The sequence below is a fragment of the Maylandia zebra genome, unplaced genomic scaffold, assembly GCF_041146795.1.
Source record: "Maylandia zebra isolate NMK-2024a unplaced genomic scaffold, Mzebra_GT3a scaffold11, whole genome shotgun sequence".
In the NCBI taxonomy this organism is placed as follows: domain Eukaryota; kingdom Metazoa; phylum Chordata; class Actinopteri; order Cichliformes; family Cichlidae; genus Maylandia; species Maylandia zebra.
In genome coordinates, this window is record NW_027490041.1 from 1,085,624 (window position 1) to 1,104,534 (window position 18,911).

The 18,911-nt window shown below is 40.7% G+C and overlaps 2 protein-coding genes across 2 annotated transcripts in view; both read left to right on the top strand.

Annotated features, from left to right (window-relative positions):
* The window catches only part of LOC112432846 (protein NLRC3), a 154,899-nt gene that overhangs the window by 43,923 nt on the left and 92,065 nt on the right, over positions 1-18,911 (top strand). The window lies entirely within an intron of this gene.
* LOC143416072 (protein NLRC3-like) overlaps positions 1-18,911 on the top strand; it is a 35,756-nt gene that overhangs the window by 15,335 nt on the left and 1,510 nt on the right. The window contains exons 4-5 of the mRNA XM_076881445.1: positions 3,213-3,386; positions 12,345-12,518. Of these exons, the coding sequence (XP_076737560.1) occupies positions 3,213-3,386; positions 12,345-12,518 (348 nt within the window). The remainder of the gene's footprint in view (positions 1-3,212; positions 3,387-12,344; positions 12,519-18,911) is intronic.

Sequence of the window (18,911 nt, forward strand, 5' to 3'; positions counted from 1 at the left end):
TATGGAGGGACCGCTACGCATCTACCAGAAATTTCACTCATTACTCTGGTTCCTTTAAAGTGTATGCAAGGCTGGACTACTTTTTTATGTTTAAAGTTGATAGGTTTAGGGTCAAAGACTGTGACATATTAACAAGAGATCTATCTGACCACAGTCCTATCTCTCTATCTTTGCAGGTGGCTAGGAAAAAATGTACCACACTGTGGAAATTGTTATCGCACCTTAATGATCCTGCCATAGTTTCCAAATTAAAGGTAGACATTAAAGAATTTCTAGATGTTAATGACACAGGAGAGGTATCTCCAGCTATTCTTTGGGATACGCTCAAAGCGGTAATGAGAGGTACATTAATTTCTATCGCCTCCCACTTAAAGAGAATCAAAGGGCAAAAATTAGCAGAACTACAGGCAAATTTAAAGTTGAAAGAATAGGAAGACATAAACACCGCAAATCCTACTGTGAAGCAGGATATCAGGAAAATACAGGATGAAATTAATGATATTTACACCCAGGAGGCCCAAAATAACTTAATTTTTTTGAGGCAAAAATACTATGAGACAGGAGGGAAATCTGCAAAATATCTGGCACATAAATAACGCAAACAACTAGAGGAAAGTACGATATACCAAATCAAGGACCCCAAGACTAATATTCTGGAATCAAAATTAGAAGACATTCAGAAATGTTTTGAGACCTTCTTTAGGGAGCTGTACTCACAGCCCAATGCTACGGAGGAGAATTGTACTGATGCCTTTCTTAGCTCTCTAGAATTACCTTCACTCCCGTCTCTCAAAAATGAGCTTCTAACACATCCCATTTTAGTGGAAGAAATTAATGCTTTTTCCAGATTAAAACCAGGTAAGGCAGTTGGGCCGGACGGGTTCAGTTCTCAGTGGTATCGCACCCTGAGGGCAGATCTAGTCCCCACATTGCTGAAGTCATTTAACTACATCCTACAGGAGGGAGAAATCCCACCCTCCTGGAGGGAGGCAACTATTTCAATTATCCCAAAAGAGGGGAAAGATAAACGAGAATGTGGAAACTATCGACCAATCAGTGTCCTTAACTTGGATTACAAACTGTTTACTTCTATTCTTGCTCGTAGACTGGAGAAGTTTTTACCTGACCTCATCGATTTAGATCAGACTGGTTTCATTCACTATAGACAAACAACTGACAACATTAGGAGAATATTACACATCTCTACTCAAATTTACAGTAAATCGGGATAATGAGAAAATTAAGTACCTGGGAATATATTTGACTGCGGACCTCTCGCTGCTCTTTCAGGCAAACTACGAGCCAATATCTGCAAGTATAAAAGCTGATTTGCACAGATGGAATCTGGTCCCCTTTATGCGTCTCAGCTCCCGGGTAACCGCAATCAAGATGGACACGCTCCCCAGACTGCTTTATCTTTTTAGAAACTTGCCAATAGAAGTGAGCGATTACCAATTTATTGAGTGGGACAAATGGATCTCCAGATTTATCTGGCAGGGCCGAAAGCCAAGGATTAAATATGCTACCCTCCAGCTCCCCAAGGAAAAGGGAGGACTGGGTCTCCCCTGCCTCAGGAATTACTATTATGTCGCTCAAATAACCCCCCTCTTATATTGGTGTAACAAAACATACACGGCTAGGTGGAAGGAACTGGAGTCCAGCCTGTTGGACCGATTCCCCCTACAAGCTGTAATGGCAGATAAGGGTCTAATGTGCCGGCTGGAAAAGCTGGGGAACCCCTGGTTAACCCACACCCTCCAAGTTTGGCAGAAGGTAATCAACATCTGTGGGATACACAAAATGCTAAAAATCTTCAGGTGGGTTGCTTTCGACTCGGATTTTATTCCAAACAGACACGACTCTAACTTTGAAGCATGGATATCCTATGGCCTTACGACATTCCTCTCTCTTACTCATAGAAATATTGTGCTCAGATTTGAGGCCTTACGGGACGATCACAACCTGACAAAATACAACTTTCATAGAAACTTACAGCTGAGATCATATATTGATCATGAATGCAAACTGTCCGACTTCAATGATGCTGAGTCGCATTTTTTCCTCATCCTGAAAAATGCCACAACCATGACCCCTACTAAATCTATTTCTAAACTATACAAAGCCCTCTCTAGTGCCAGCAAGGATAATACTTTATACACTAAGGATAAATGGGAAAGGGAATCAGGGATTGCTATTTCTGTGGGGAAGTGGGAAAATGTTTTGTACTGCCAGTGGTCCACGTCCAGTTCTATGAGCTGGAAGGAACATGGCTGGAAGAATATTATTAGGTACTTCAAGACTCCATATCAGGAGAGGTACAAAGGGGCTTATATGCAATGCTGGAGACAATGCGGCTCGACTGTTGCTAACCATTTTCATGTCTTTTGGGACTGTCCCAAGTTAAAAAACGTTCAGGTCTCCTTAAGTGCAGTCTTTAACGTTCAAATACCTTTAGATTTTAAGGTTTTATACATGGGTTTGGTCCCCTTTCTGGAATGTAGGAGTGAGATTAAGTTGGTGCAATTACTCTTGGTGGCAAGTAAAAAAACAATTACTAGAAGATGGTTAAGCCCAGCCCAGCCTACCCTAGACGACTGGTTTGGGATCATTTTAGAGATATTTAGGATGGAAAAACTTACATATCTGTTAAGAAATCAAAAAGCCAAAATCTACCAAAGTTGGAACAATTGGATCCAATTCATCACCCCCACGAGGGCTGACTTCACTTGATCTCACTATTACTTGGTTGTTTTTTGTTTGTTTGTTTTTTACATTTACTTCTATTACTATTGCTTGTTTATTTACTTATTTCTTCACAATGATTGCAGCATGGGCACCCCTCCCAGTTTGTGTTTATAGTTCCATGTAATGTGTTCTATATATCTCCTTTGGGAGAGCATGCGAGCAACTGTCCTAGTAATAGCTAGTGGAGGTTAATATGCACCCGCTGATCACTTTGTTTATCATTTGCTCTCCTGGACTTAATCTAAAACCTGGAAGGACTTTGTTCCCATGTTATTCATATACTGCTATGCAGATGGTTTTTTCTTGTCCAATCCAAATAAAGATATAATTAAAAAAAACATTTTATTCAAGTTCATCCATATGATGTTGTATCTTAGTATGTTAAGGTTTCATCAAAAATAAAAAGATGGCATGTAATATAATAACAAACTTTACATAAGTATTATAGATTATCTTTTGTTTTTCAGACTGGGTGGCTGTAACCTGTCAGAGAGAAGCTGTGAAGCTCTGTGCTCAGTCCTCAGCTCCCAGTCCTCCAGTCTGAGAGAGCTGGACCTGAGTAACTCTGACCTGCAGGATTCAGGAGTGAAGCTTCTGTCTGGTGGACTAAAGAGTTCACAGTGTGCAGTGGAAACTCTCAGGTCAGGATTCAAACGTTAACACATATGATCATTTAAAATGTGAATTATATTATTGATTGACTTATCTATAGAGCTTTTAGCTAAACTTATATTTATATTTGAGTGGATTATTAGACTGAATTACTGTGTAAAATTTGTCACAGTCATACGATTTTGTTTATTTATTTATTTTTTTAATTCATGTACTGGCCATTTTACATAAATTTGGCTAATCTTCTACAATATATACATTTGATTTCGTTAGGAACAAAATGTTCAAATTACATATTTTGCTGGATATTGGGTATTAATGAAATTATGTCTTTAATGACACCACGTTTCCATATGTAGGAGGTTACTGGTGGTATTGTTTCAGTGTCTGAGTTTTCCTTGCAAAGAAACATCTGGAATTTAACAATACATGTTTTAAAGCTGTTTTCTCCAAAGGGATTTGTATTAGTGATGGTAAATTTGATTCTTTTTACCGAATCGAGTTTAAATGAGTCACTCACCAAAATGAATCGGGTTTTTTTTTAATCATTTGAGTCTCTGAGTCAGTTGCCCAGAGAGTGCCAAAAATGTACTTTTTCTCTCAAACTTAATTTGTTTTTATTTTCATGTAAATCCTACTGCTACGATGAGTGACTGAAAAATAAAAACAACTATTTTATAGAGCAAAAAAGAATAAGATTTCTAAATTGGACATTTATTTTTGTTTATGTTATTAGTATTTCCTCTTTATCATCTTTGCACAAAAACAAAGTGTAGACTGAATGTTATATTGCATCAGTCAGACTATCAGGCTTCATCTCAGATGAAGGAGTGACTCTTCCGTGGTAATAAACTGTGAGTTTCAGCAGCTGAGAGGCAGGAGGGAAGGGTGAGTGAGTGGTCTTGATGCATTCTCAGTCTAGACTAGACTAGAAAGAGGGGCGCTGCTCTTGTGGCGACCAGCAGGTTGTCGCTCTCTGTCAGTGTCAGTGTTTTAACTTATTTTATTTCATTCTTTTATTCCTTTATATATATATTTTTTTGCCTGAGGAAATTCTATAGCATCGGCTTGTGCTTTGTGGAACTTCTTTTAACGAAGATGGGTTTTTTATTTCGCATGGTTTTATTGGCAATCCTGACGGTTGTTTGGAGTCATTCCTTTACCATCAATAATCCTGGCTAATGTGCAGTCTCTGAGGAGTAAATTGGATGAACTGCATTTGAATGTCGCACACTTGCGTGGCTACAGGGATACATGTCTAATGGCATTCACAGAGACTTGGCTCAAGGACTCTGACCCTGATTGTTCTCTGGAACTAAATGGCTTCGGGTTTCCCATACGTTTGGATCGAGACCCCGGAGCTACCCAGAAATCTCAAGGAGGAGTGTGTTTGTATATAAATCAGAAATGGTGTAAAAATGTGACCGTTCGTAGACAAGTGTGTCTGCCTGACATTGAGCTCCTCTCTGTGTCTTTGAGGCCGTTTTATCTGCCGAGGGAATTCCCACAGATCAACGTCACCGTTGTTTACATCCACCCTAAAGCGAATCCTAAGAATGCGACTGACACCATCTCCATTTTTTTCCTAATAACAAACCATGGTCTTCAAAAGGTCTTATGAGGCTGATTCATGAAAGGAAAAAAGCTTTTATTGAAGGGAATATCTTGAAAGTTAGAGAAATTAGGAAGGAGATCAGATCAGAAATTAAAAAAGCCAAAGTAAAATACAAGGATAAGGTAGAGGCGGAGATGGGTAGCAATAACTTAAGGGTGGCCTGGGCAGGCATGAAACACATGACTGGTCACTGTTACAGTGACTGTAATAAGATAAGTCTTCCTGGTTTTAGTTCAGACTCTCAGTTAGCAAGTAGAGAAGCTTATAGACCCTCTACAATTTGCATACAGGCCTCGTAGACGTGTTGATGATGCAGTGGTCACGCTGTTGAACTTCCTTTATCGCCATCTTGATGGCGCCAAAGCTCATGCTCAGCTCTTATTTATTGATTTTTCTTCAGCTTTTAATACTATCCAGCCACATCTTTTAGCTGATAAACTTCTTAACCAGTTTACACTTGATCTTAATCTCGTTGGTTGGGTTTTAAACTTTTTAACTGACAGATCTCAGTGTGTGAGAGTGAACGGCTGTTTTTCCAAACAGCTGAACTCTTCCACTGGCTCACCGCAAGGTTGTTGTCTCTCTCCTCTACTGTATATTTTGTACACTAATGACTGTCGCAGTACACAGGCCAACAGGCATTTCATTAAATACGCAGATGACACAGTCATTGTAAGCCTCCTTCATGGTGAAGAGGATTCCCATGGGCCTGTTGTGGATGAGTTTGTTTCGTGGTGTGATCAGTCCTTCTTAATGATCAGCACCTTGAAAACCAAGGACATGGTTATTGACTTCAGGGAGACATCCCCTCATCCTGCGCTAACAGTGGTAAATGTGCAGCCATTGAACTGGTGGACAGTTATAAGTATTTGGGGGTTGTTCTTGATAAAGCTCTGTGCTTTGAGTCACATCTTGCTGCTACAGTGAAAAAGGTTCAACAAAGACTTTTTAAGGAGGTTGAGAGGTTTCAATGTTTCATCTGAAATGATGACTCTATTTTATAAAAGTTTTATTGAATCTGTTTTAACTTTCTGTATCATTGCTTGGTACGGTAATATGTCTCTGAATAATAAGACCAGACTTAACAACCTGGTTAAAGTGGCTGGTAAGATTTCAGGGAGGTCTCAGGTCCAGCTTGTGGACTTTTATAACAGGCAGGTGCTGAGGAAGGCGACCTCTGTCATGTTGTGTTCAGATCATCCTCTCTTTAATGATTTTCAACTGCTTCCATCAGGTCGTCGTTATAAAGTGCCTGCAGTGAAGACAAAGAGACATAGATTGTCTTTTGTACCTACTGCTATTATCATAGTTAATAACACTGAACCATATGTGTTGTTGCCATTGCACATTGTACTTTTTTGATGAAAAATCTAGGTTGTTTTCTCAGGCTTATATTATATTATATTATTTTGGAGTGTGTATGTGATGTGTTGGTTGCCTGTTTGTTTGTTTGTTTGTACGGACATACTGCAAATCAATTTCCCATTAGGGACAATAAAGTTACCAATAACCAATAATCATCCAGGTAAGTAAATCTCCAAAAGTTGATTCTGTTCATCTGGACGTAGCGTTTTGTGGGAGAAATGTTTCATCATCATCCAGGTGACTTCTTCAATCTCGGCTGACTGCAGGTTTCAATCTTATAAACAGTACATTTGCATAATGACTGAAACCAGCCCACTGAAGGAACAATGGGCTGGGAGGTCAGTTCCTTAATCATAATTATGCAAATTCTCATGACCATTGATCAAAGCCCACTGATCAAAGCCCACTGATCAAAGCCCACTGATCAATAGCCATGAGAACCATTCACAGAGAGTTGGGGAATGGCTGCAATCACAGCATTTTAATCATTATTTTAAAGGCTGTAGATTGGAGCCATTGCTCTAACAGTGTACAAATGTAACAGGGCTTGGTGCTGATGCTAACAGTGCTAGCTGCTTGAGCCTTTATTTACACATTATAAGCACATTTCGCTTATTTTAAACAGTATATAAAACAGCTAGTACTGCTGGGACGTTATATTTTCACAAGCTAACATGAGCCAATCAGTGAGATGTCTAGCCATGACAGTTGTATGTTGCTGTGAGAAGAGTCGGGCTACATACAGTGATGATAGTGTTAGCCATGTTAGCATTTAGCTTCTATGTTTTTATAGTTTACACTTCTTGTTTATTGCTAGCTGCTCTGTTTAGTTGCTTTAGGGTTTCTTAGTTTACTTTTCCTGCATTATTTTGGTAGTTATCGTGCTTGGTGTCATAAGTTCAGTTTGACTTCCTCCCCTGACATTGTCTACATTAGTTTCAGCTGTGGAAGGATTTATTGAGTGTTTTCTATTTCTTCCATTTGAACAATAGTGGTGCACTCTATGCTTGTAGCTGCTGTGTGCTACGTTCTTCTGTCAAACAAGATGGCGCCTGTGTTTGGCTTTGCCGCCGCTGCAGCTTGCTGGAGGCAACAATGTAGTTTTTCACTGTCGTCAATCATTTTTTGTAATGTCATTTTTGCTCTTTTGAGTTCTGACTTAATTTCTGCTGCTTTAAATTATGATTGGGAGATACTGTTAACCCTTTAAGGCCGGTCAGAGTGGGAACGCTCAGTTTTGCGTAACTATTTTTAAATGCCTGTAGATCGGCAACCACACAAGCTAGTGCAATAATTTTTATTTTTGCATGTGAAACCGGAGTTGTACTTACATCTTATGTATCCAGCTTATCCTAGGTCACCGTTTCCTTCCACACATAGCTTTGCAAAAGTTGCATGAAAAGCACTTGCAGCAACAAAAAAGTAATATTCCAGAAACACGCTTTGCCAATCCGATCAGATGTTCATAGCACTTCCTACGTTGGAATAGATGTCAGCCCAAACTATCGTATGTCCGCCATTACCTGCCCGAAACCTGAAGTGACGTCGTTTTTGCGAAAATTCTAGTTGTTTGTTTGTTTGTTTGTTTTTACCTTGAAGCCTACACTGGTGTTTTTAAAAGTCATGTTTGAGTTTACCCTTTCAGTATAGTTTCTGGGAGGCTTAGAACTCAAATTACACAGTTGGAAATAGTTTATTTTGATGCACTGAAGTTTTTCTTGCAAATTCACATGGTAGTATTTATTTTAGTTTTTCATGCAGTATATACAATTTGGTGTATCTCAAAAATACAACTATGGATACACTCAAATTACATTTCCTGTGGTTGGAAACTATTTTGTGCAAATTTTTTAGTTCTTCCGTTTTGAGGGATAAACCTCTTAAATTTCTCCAACTACAAATATATGTAAAAATACAAAACAAAACAATTTTCAATTTGTTCTAGTTTATTGCACTTTTTGCTGTATATGTATATATGTATATGTAGTTACTATGGACTGAATGCATACATATTATTCAAATTTGGGCTATAACGGTTGTATTGATGTATAGCAACTTGAACTGCTCCCCAAAATGGCACTACAGCAGTGGTTCCCAAACTTTTTTTGCTGGGCCCCCCTTTGTTTTACACGAAAAACGTTCGCCTCCCCCCCGGCGCGTGAACAGCACGCACACGCACTAACACATCCTCCAACCACACACGCCCATATTTTGCTCCACTGCGGTTTATTTCACACCTCAAACATTTAGTAAACAATTAAGCAAATACAAGTAATCTGCAATAAATTACAGGTAGTAAGAAAATAAACTACTAAATCTTTTACGCTACGTCCGCACCTACACTGGTATTTTTGAAAACGCAGCTGTTTCATCCAAACAGTGTTTCAAATCACCAAAAACTGAGATTTTTTTAAAACTCCTTTTTTGCGGACGAGGAATACAGAGTTCATCTGGCAACGTCAAAGGTTGCGCCTTTTTTCACGTCACGTTATTGTTTATGTGAGATGAATTGCAGAATGGCAGACAGAGACAAAATACTGTTACTCTGAGTATCTGCAGGTTTCACACGCAGTTACTGTCCCTCCATTTACAAAGGCGTCACGGGTAGTTGTTTTTTCTTCTTCTGTAATACTAATCAACATTGCTGTCAATACATTTTCAAAAAATGCCTCTCTGTGCAAAATGGGTTCAAAAACATAAACAGCTGTGGGATCCTGTTTGTCTGTGATTTGAATCGAGGGAACAAATCGTGGCAGGATCAGCCTGATGTTATTTGTATCCCGCTGTAACTTTACTCTATAAAGAGCAAACATCTCCAAAATGTCAGGAGTAGTTAGTCACTACAACAAGTGTTTGTGAACTAAAAATTAAGAATGTGGGATCCTGTTTGTCTGTGATTTGAATCGAGGGAACAAATCGTGGCAGGATCAGCCTGATGTTATTTGTATCCCGCTGTAACTTTACTCTATAAAGAGCAAACATCTCCAACATGTCAGGAGTAGTTAGTCACTACAACAAGTGTTTGTGAACTAAAAATTAAGAATGTGGGATCCTGTTTGTCCATGATTGGAAGAGCCCAGCGCTGCTCCCGACGCAGGGACCTACCTCAGCACCTGTGCAGGTGAAGCCAAAGGGCAGATTTGCTTCACCATATTTTCTAGTCTTTGGCTTAGAATGAAGTTGGTTTGGAAACATATTCAGCGATGCTTCATCTCCTGCTTTGCGTTTCTGTGGGCGCCGTGCTAGCAGTGTTCAAGCGTTTTGTTCCCCTCCCTTTTCATACCGCGCCCCCCCTGCCATGGCTCTGCGCCCCCCCTAGGGGGCGGGCACCACAGTTTGGGAAGGTCTGCACTACAGCATGTAAAAATCTAAAGATAAGCTCTGGCAGACTTGGTTCTATGGTAGGTCTTAAAGGGTTTAACATCAAAGATTCAGTGGAGAGCTACTGTAACAGCTGAACAGAAAAACTCTTCCTCCCCTGGTGTGCTACTCTTCACAACCCGCAGGACTTTCACCCTCAAGAGATGGAAAAGGGGAACGAGGGCCGACGTCCAGGTGAAACTGAGAAGCTACCAGAGGCTAGCTTCTTGGCTGTGGGGAGAATCCTGGTGCCTGCGTCCACTTCCTCTCCTGACATTTAGTTAATATGTTACGCCGGTGACTGGGACCTGGGCTCTGTGGCTCAGAAGCAGTTTTTCTCACGGTGTGTCCGTCAAACGTTCACTGTTTTTATTGATAACAGCTATGTCTGCTCATCGATCATTGCTTCCCCCAGCTCTGGAGTCGTTGCCCTGCCCAGCAGGTCCACAGGTCTGCATTGTCTTTATTTCAAGTGCCGCTGCAGTCAGCTGTTGATTTTGCAGATCGACCGTCATCAACTCGGTTGGCCCCGCTTAACGTTCGCTCCATAACAAACAAATCATTTATTCTAAGCGATCTCTTTATTAAAGAGTCTCTAGATTTCATGTGTCTGACTGAGACGTGGCAGCAAAATAAGAATTATGTCCAATGTTCCCTCTAATGTTTCATGTGTCTGAGCGAACACACAAACTCCCTGAGCGGTCCCTTGGATCACTGGATCACGTTGTCATTAACGTGGCTTCACTCTACATCAACCAAAACACCGGTGTCGGCACATGAGGACGCTGTCATAGCCCGTCAGCGACGTTGATTAGCTGCGTATATACGAATGTGAATCATTGGCTGGACTATGGGATAAGGCAGCATCGTTCTAAATACTGGAGCAGCCAGTCACTGACTAACACTGCAAAGCAGAATTGTTAACGTATTTATTTTAATTTCAATTCAGGTTAGTATTTGGTATTTATTTATTTATTGTCATTGTCAAGAACAATGAAATTGCGTTTGGGGCTTCCATACAACCCAAAAAAAGAGAAGAAAATAATAAATACCCCTTAAAACCCAAGTGTACATATTTAACCCAGTGTGACTCCAATGCAATAAGACAATCCTTAGCAACAACATGAGAACATGACAAGTAATGTTCGTAGAAAATCAGACAAAGACCAGAGAAACATGACAAAGTACAACAATGCAACCCATTCAATATTATTGTACTGTGAGATATGATATCAGATATGATAGTTATCTATTTAAGAAGGAGGGGGGGGCAGGAGGGGGAAGAGAATAAAGATATGATGCACCAATGCAGACCAGTTCATTGCTATTAAGAAGTTGGATATGGTTATTGTCCGTGAGAGGGGGGCAGAGAGTTCAGGAGCCTCACAGCCTGTTAGATATCTTTTTGTGCGCAATGCAGATACTCTGTGTGCAGAGAGCGTGTCAGCGGATTGCGCCCGTGCGCAGCTTAGAGGGAACATTGATTATGTCCACTTGAATGAAATCTGCCCGGCTGGCTGCTCCGTCATCTGAACTCCGCGTCTTTTAGGACGTGGTGGAGGACTCGCTGTTGTTTACCAGGACAGATTCACATGCAGTCTGATGACCTCGGACTCCTTTTCTGCATTTGAGTCACAGATGATGGTCAGTTCTCTAAAAACCAGTTATTGTATTTTATTCTACCTGATGGGGTCTTTCTAACTGAATTTAACGACCTTCTGACATCCATCATTTCATTGGAGAAGGTTGGGAGATTTGAGCCGTCATATTGATGAAGCATCCTGTAACACTGCTGCTGAGCTCATCACTGTCACTGAGTCTTTTAACTTTAGGCAGCATGTTTCTGGCCCCACACATACAAAGGGTCACACACTGGATCTTGTTTTCTCCCTGGGTTTAAATATACATGATGTATGTGTGGAGGATGTCCATGTGAGTGACCATAGCTGCATATTTTTTAACTTGTTATTTTACTTGGATCCTTCATCTCCTAAACTGATGATCCAAAGGCGGATTATAAACCAAGATGCTGCTGGAAGGTTCTCTGCCATGTTTGACCCTCGCATGGCTCGTAGTGACCTCGACTCACGTATTTTATCCTTTAATGATCAATGCAAGTTGTTGGAAAGCCCACTGATAACATGTTTACATGGCTAAAATGTTATGGCTCATTCATTGATAGTATTTTCGCCATAGAAATTGTTATGTCCTATATTGTTGAACCCACCATGTCTATGCTGATGCTCTTTGAACGCACCACATACGTACTCGAGGCCATGCAGTGGCTGCTAGTCTGTGTTCTCAGTATTTTTATGTGTCAGTTCCAGTTTTAGAGCTCTAAAGTGCAGCTATCGTGTTAGGAATATGCACCTGCAACCAGTCATGGTAGATGCTCCTCCTGGAGCCTGTTTTCACTGGGAGGATCTTTGTGTCAAAGGGAGTTCTTCTTCCCACCATCACCAAGTGCTGCTCACAGTGGAGGCGGTTACCTTACACTGTTAAACAGCTTCAGATGACTGTTGTTGTCTGTTGGGTATTGTCACTTATAAATAAAGTTACATTGAATGGATGTATGGATGGATAGATGTTATTGTGACAAAGAGAAAACGATTGTTGACAGATTGATTGTTGTTTTGTGTGTCTGCAGTCTGTCAGGCTGTCTGATCACAGAGGAAGGCTGTACTTCTCTGGCCTCAGCTCTGAGCTCCAACCCCTCCCATCTGAGACAGCTGGACCTGAGCTACAATCATCCAGGCCCCTCAGGAATGAAGCTGCTGTCGGCTGGACTGAAGGATCCAGGCTGGAGACTGGACACTCTCAGGTATGGAGAGAATGTCTGATAGAGGAGGAAGAGCTGGAAACATTTCCTGTGTCCTTCACTCACTTCCTGTTTGTTTCCTGCAGATGAGACATGAACAATCACACATGCAGGAATATTTTCAGGGACAGACACACTAGTCTAGCTGGATAGTTCATGGATATTTATGTAGGGGTCTCCAAGGAGTCTGGTTGCAGGAACATTTAGGTCACAGGTGTACCTGAGATAGATACCAGTGTACCTAATAAAGTGTCAGCCATGTGTATGTTTCCCATGCTGTATGTCCACAGTGACAGAAGGATGAAACAAGGCTGTGAATCATTTCAGTCTGTGTTTGTGACAAAGAGGCAGACAGGAGCAGCTAACATTTGGAAATGGAAGCTTAAATAATGACAAACTCTACATTCACGGCTGAATTAACAATAAATTTGTTCTCAAGTGCACATTTAGCAGCTAATGCTATTACTGTTTTCCCTTGCTTTCTACAACTTGAGCAGCTATTGCTAAGTAGGCCACTTTGCTCTGCTAAGGATTTATGTGACCATGATGGAAACTCTGATAAGCTAATGCTGCTAAGCTAATGCTGTTTATGGGCCCTGTTAGAATCAATATTTCATTCTCATTCTGTTGTTTGAGAACAATATTAACGTTTCACATCATTATAACACAAGAGAAAAGGGTATTGGCATTAGCTACTAGTGCTTATTCACCTCAAATTACCTTTAGCTGCTAATGGCAGCCTACTTAGCATTAACTCCTCACTAATATAATGCTAATTTACATCAAATTAGCATTAACTGCTCATATTGTTATAAGGAAAGAGAAAACGGTATTAGCATTTGCTGCTAATAATTATTCACCCCTAATTAGAATAAGCCGCTAAAAGCAGCCAACTTAGCATTAATTCCTCACTTTGTTGTTACCCAACGGAAAAGAGTATTAGTATTAGCTACTATCATTTTTAATAAGTAAGAGAAAACAGTATTAGCAGTAGCGCATAATGCTAATTCACGTCAACGTAGTATTAGTTAATAATGGCAGCCTACTTAGCATTAACTGCTCACTAATATAATGCTAATTCGCATCAAATTAGCATTAGCTGCTCAAGTTGTTATAAGGAAAGAGAAAACGGTATTAGCATTAGCTGCTAATAATTGTTCACCCCTAATTAGAGTTAGCCCCTAATGGCAGCCTACTTAGCATTAACTCCTGACGTCGTTGTAATGCAGGGGAAAAGAGTTACCATTATCGGATAATGCTAATTCACATCAAATTAACATTAGTTAACAATGGTGGACTTCGTATCATTAGCTGCTGTCATTCTTACAAAGCAAACAGTATGAGCATTAGCTGTTAATGCTTTCTCATCTAACATTAGAATTGGCCACTAATGGCGTATTGTTAAAAAGTAAAAAAACACATTGTTAGCATAAGCGGATGATGCTAATTCACCTAAATTAGCATTAGCTAATGATGGCTACATACCTAGCATTAGCTACTGATATTGATATAAATCAAGAAAATATGGTATTAGCATTAGCTTTTAATGCTTTTTCATCTAAAATTAGAATTAGCCACTAATGGCGTGCTATTTAGCATTACCTCTTCACATCGCAGGGGAAAAGTTAAAATTAAATAAAAAAAAATGTTCAGATTAGCTACTCATATTGTTAAAAAGTAAGAAAAAACATTGTTAGCATAAGCGGATAATGCTAATTCACCTCAAATTAGTATTAGCTAATAACGGCAACCTACTTAGCATTAGCTGGTCACATTGTTATAATGCAAGAAAATATGGTATTAGCATTAGCTGCCAATTCCTAAATACCTAAAATTAGCATTACCTGTAATGGAAGTCTACTTAGCATTAACTCCTCACTAATGTAATGCTAATTCACATCAAATTAGCTTTAGCTTTAGTATTAGCTGCTAGCACCAGCCTACCCAGCACTAGCTGCTCACATTGTTAAAAGGAAAGAGAAAACGATATTAGCATTAGCTGGTAATAATTATTCACCCCTAATTAGAATTAGCTGCTAATGGCAGCATACTTAGCATTAACTCCTCACATCGTTATAATGCAAATGAGGCTAAATTACATTAAATTAGACTGCTGTTATTAGCTAATGCTATTTAGCAGTAGCTGCTCACATTGTTATAAAGCAAAGGAAAACGATATGAGCATTAGGTTCTAATGCGTATTTGCCTTTAATTAGACGTAGGTGCTAATGGCGACCTACTCAGCATTAGCAGCTCAGATGTTGTATTGCTAGGGAAAAGAGTGTTAGCATTAGCCGTTCACATTGTTATAAAGTTAAGGGAAATAGTGTTAGCATTAGCTACTCACATTGTTAAAAAGTAAGTGTTAGCATTAGTGCATAATGCTAATTCACATCCAATTAGCATTAGTTAATAACGGCAGCCTATTTAGCATTAGCAGATAATGTTGAATTTGGCCCACTGGAAAAGTTAAGAACTCAAGATTTAGGAGTGTTTCTCGATAGCTCTTTCTCATTTGAGAAACAAATAAATGTTGTTATTAAAACCAGCTGTAAGCTTTATATTGTTGATTGTCATTTCCCATATGGAAAAGATATATAAATCTTATAAAGTTTGTATCTGTCTTGTGTGAAACTTGTATGAAAAGCATACAAGAGTGAAAACAGATATAAGATCCCTTGAAAAATTATATAATGAAACTTGTATGTTTTCGATACTTACTAAAACAATATATGAAAGTAATGAGAAAGTGGCCACTTTCGTGAGTATGACTTTCATCATATAAGTTTTTAGTCTTTTCCATATGGGATATGCTTAAAAATATTTACTCATACATGCTTAGTTTTATAATCGATTGGATGATGATAGAGGTTTGATCCTGAGTAGTCTGTAAAGACTCTGTGTGCCTTCCAGAGTGCTCTGGCATGCACACACCACTTGGGGCCATGAGAGAGGTCGTACCCTCTCTTACTGATTTATGGTGTAGGACAGGGGTCTCAAACTCAATTTAGCTGGGGGCCGCTGCAGGCAGAGTCTGGGTGAGGCTGGGCCGCATTAGGTTTTCCACAAGAAAGGCATGGTTAAAAAATTCCAATCTTCTCAAATCTCTTTATTTTTATTTTTTAACACAAAATATGAAAAATAAATAAACAAATTAAGAATTAATAAGAAAATAAATCAATCTGTAATACATAAATAAAATAATAATAAGATATTTTTAGTCAGTGAACTTGTGTGTATCTTTCAGTCTTCTATATCTGCTGTATTTAGATTGAAATGTCTGTATTAACAGTTCTATAACCTTCTTCTGAACATGAATGGAACACTGTAGAAAATGAACTGTTCTTCTGAACATGGCTTCTCTTGCCTGCTCCTTGCTGCTACAGACCTGGCAGCGTTTCCTCTCGCATAGCCGAGCCAGATTTGGCCTGAGGGAGGAAGCAGTTGCGACCCTCAGTATGTCTTGAAGATGATCATCCGTAAGTCTGGACCTGTACTTGGACTTATTGAAGTTCAAAGTGGAGAAGAGCTTTTGGCACAAGTATGTGCTACCAAAAAGGCACATGGTCCGCTTGAACATTCGGGAAAGCCGAGGGAAACTAGGGCTCAATTCTCTCAAAAATTGTCCAAGCTTGTCTGCTTTTCCACTCACCTCCCTGAACTTTGCTTTGAGTTCAGAGTTGCACTGCAGCTCAATGAGCTCCATTTGAAGCACAGAAGGGGCATCTTGCACATCAAAGGAGAAGGGGTCCGCAAAAATGTGAAAGGTGGCTCTGTGTGTCTTGAAGTCAGCAAATCTGTGATCAAATTCCTCCTGTAGCCTCAAAATGACATCAACATACTCGTCAGCACTGAATGGTGTGCCTGCATCCACGAGTGCCTTGCATGCTGGGAAATGGCAAAGGTTTGTCTGAGAGAGCTGAGCTTTCCAGAGCGCCAGTTTTGTGGAGAATGCTCTCACGTTGTCATAGGCAGCACTGACAAGTTGCCCCTGGCCTTGTAACGTCTTGTTCAGTACATTAAGCTCATGTGTCATATCAACAAGAAAAGCTGAGTCCATGAGCCATTTGGGATCAGTTAGCACAGGAACACTAACTCCATCCTTCTCCATGAAGGCTTCACTTCTGCTCTCAACTCAAAAAGTCTCTTTAATACATTTCCCCTGCTGAGCCAACGTACCTCAGTGAAGTCGAGCACATCCCCATATTCTGACTCCATTTCCTCTAAAAAAGCACAGAACCTTCGGTGCTTTAAGCCCCTGGATCTGATTTGGTTGATGCATTTCACAACAATAGACATCACATTGTCAAACTTCAGGCATTTGCTGCAAAGGACCTGCTGATGGATGATGCAGTGCAGAGCAATGGCCTCCTCCACGCCTTCCTCTTCCAGTTTGTTTTGTGCCACCAGTCCATGTTTCCTCCCTGTCATTGATGGCGCTCCATCTGTTGTTATTCCAACAAACCTCTTCCATGGCAAACCAACATTCTCAATGGCATCACACAGCTTGTAAATATCTGCTGAGCGGTGGTCTGGCCATGCATTGGAATTACTGTGAGCAGCTCCTCCATCACTTCAAAACTGTCATCAACACCACGGACATACATTGGGAGCTGGGCAGTGTCGGTGATGTCTGTGGTCTCATCAAGAGCGACTGAGTATACACTGAAACATTTGGCTTTCTCACACAGTTGGTCATAAATGTCACTTGACAGGTCAGAAATGCGATCTGCTGCGGTGTTGGCAGAAAGGCTGATGTTGCTAAACTGACCTTTCTTTCCCGGACAGACTATATTTGCAGCCTGCAATATGCACTTTTAGACAAATGCACCTTCTGTGAATGGCTTCCCTGCTTTAGCAATCATCTCACTAACCACGTGGCTCCGACTGCTGCATTATTCTCTTTGGTTGCTTTCTTGGAGAAATCTTGCTGCCTCAGTAGATCTGTTTTAAGACTGGCAACCCGGTTCGCTCTCTCGTCTCCCTGGTATTTTGCATCCAGCTCAGCATGTCTAGTTGTGTAATGACGTTTCAAATTGTATTCCTTGTGCAGCGCAACTTTCTCTGTGCAAATAAGACAGGTCGGGGTGCCCCTGTGCTCAACAAAGAAATATTGCATTTCCCACTTTTCCTGAAATTGTCGGTGCTCATCACCAACCTTTCTCTTCACCGCAGGCTTTGAAAAAGACATGTTTGGGGCTATGTGACATTTATAATTCTACTTGGTGTCACTGTCGCATTGAAGGTTCAATCAAGCGTTTAGCCGACGGACGGGGAACGTCTCAACGCGTAGAGAACGTCATTTCTGCTTCTTTTTCTTGCAACCGTAGCACGGCGATCGGCAGATAAAAAGCCGGTAGCAGTCTCCTTTGTTTTTACGCTCGATGTTCATGTCTTTCATGACGACACGAACACCGTGGCGTTTGCAGATGGTAGAAAGTGCAGGGATAGCGAGCGCAAAAAAGGCGACTGCTCACGGCGCCGGGCTGTTGTTACAGGAGAAAGAAGCGGAAATGACACCGTGACATATAACAAATAACATCAGCTGTTTCTGATGTTAGTTGTTTTGACTGCTTTTACATTATATTGAAATATATGTAATGTTCATGTTTGCTGCAATGCAAACGCAGTGATGCAAATAAAAACATGGAGCCACAAATTACGGTGCGACCCTATAATTAGTCCGGGTTACCGGGGACTGTTGTTGCCGATGAACAGGTGTCGCTATGTGACTGCAGACTAAATTGGGCTGCATTGAGTTCATGACTTTTCTTTTATCCCGCCGCCTACGCATCACTGTGAGAGTTAATATGAGATCTCTCTCTGTGGAAAAATAACTTTAAATCCCACTGACGTGTGTATAAATCTATATACGTATAATGTCCCGCTGGGCAGCAACTTAAAAAACAACTTTTTTTGAAGTGTTGTGAACGCAGCGCGCTGGGGCGAATGTCGGCGTTTGCCCAATAGAAAGGAGGAAGCCAGCCAGGCACAGGAAAGAAAGAAACACTCCAGGGCAACGCTGCTGGAACTTTGACTCATTGAGAAATGTTTCCCTGCTTGCATCAAGCCCGGCTGGTGTCCCCTGAGATCCATATCCCACCCTGATTGGTGGGTTAATTCAGCTCCGCCCACAACACTGTAAAGTGTCATACATTATCAAACTAACATTACATTTTCATATTAAGGTGGGGCCAAAAACTATCGTCCTGCGGGCCGCAATTGGCCCGCGGGCCGCGAGTTTGAGACCCCTGGTGTAGGAGGACACCTGCTCTGTGTCTGGTTAAGTATAAGAGCCCTTTGTTAGGGGGACCGCTGGACTCTTAGCACCAGCTTTGGGGTCACAGGGTCACATCTGGAACACACACACACACACACACACACACACACACACAC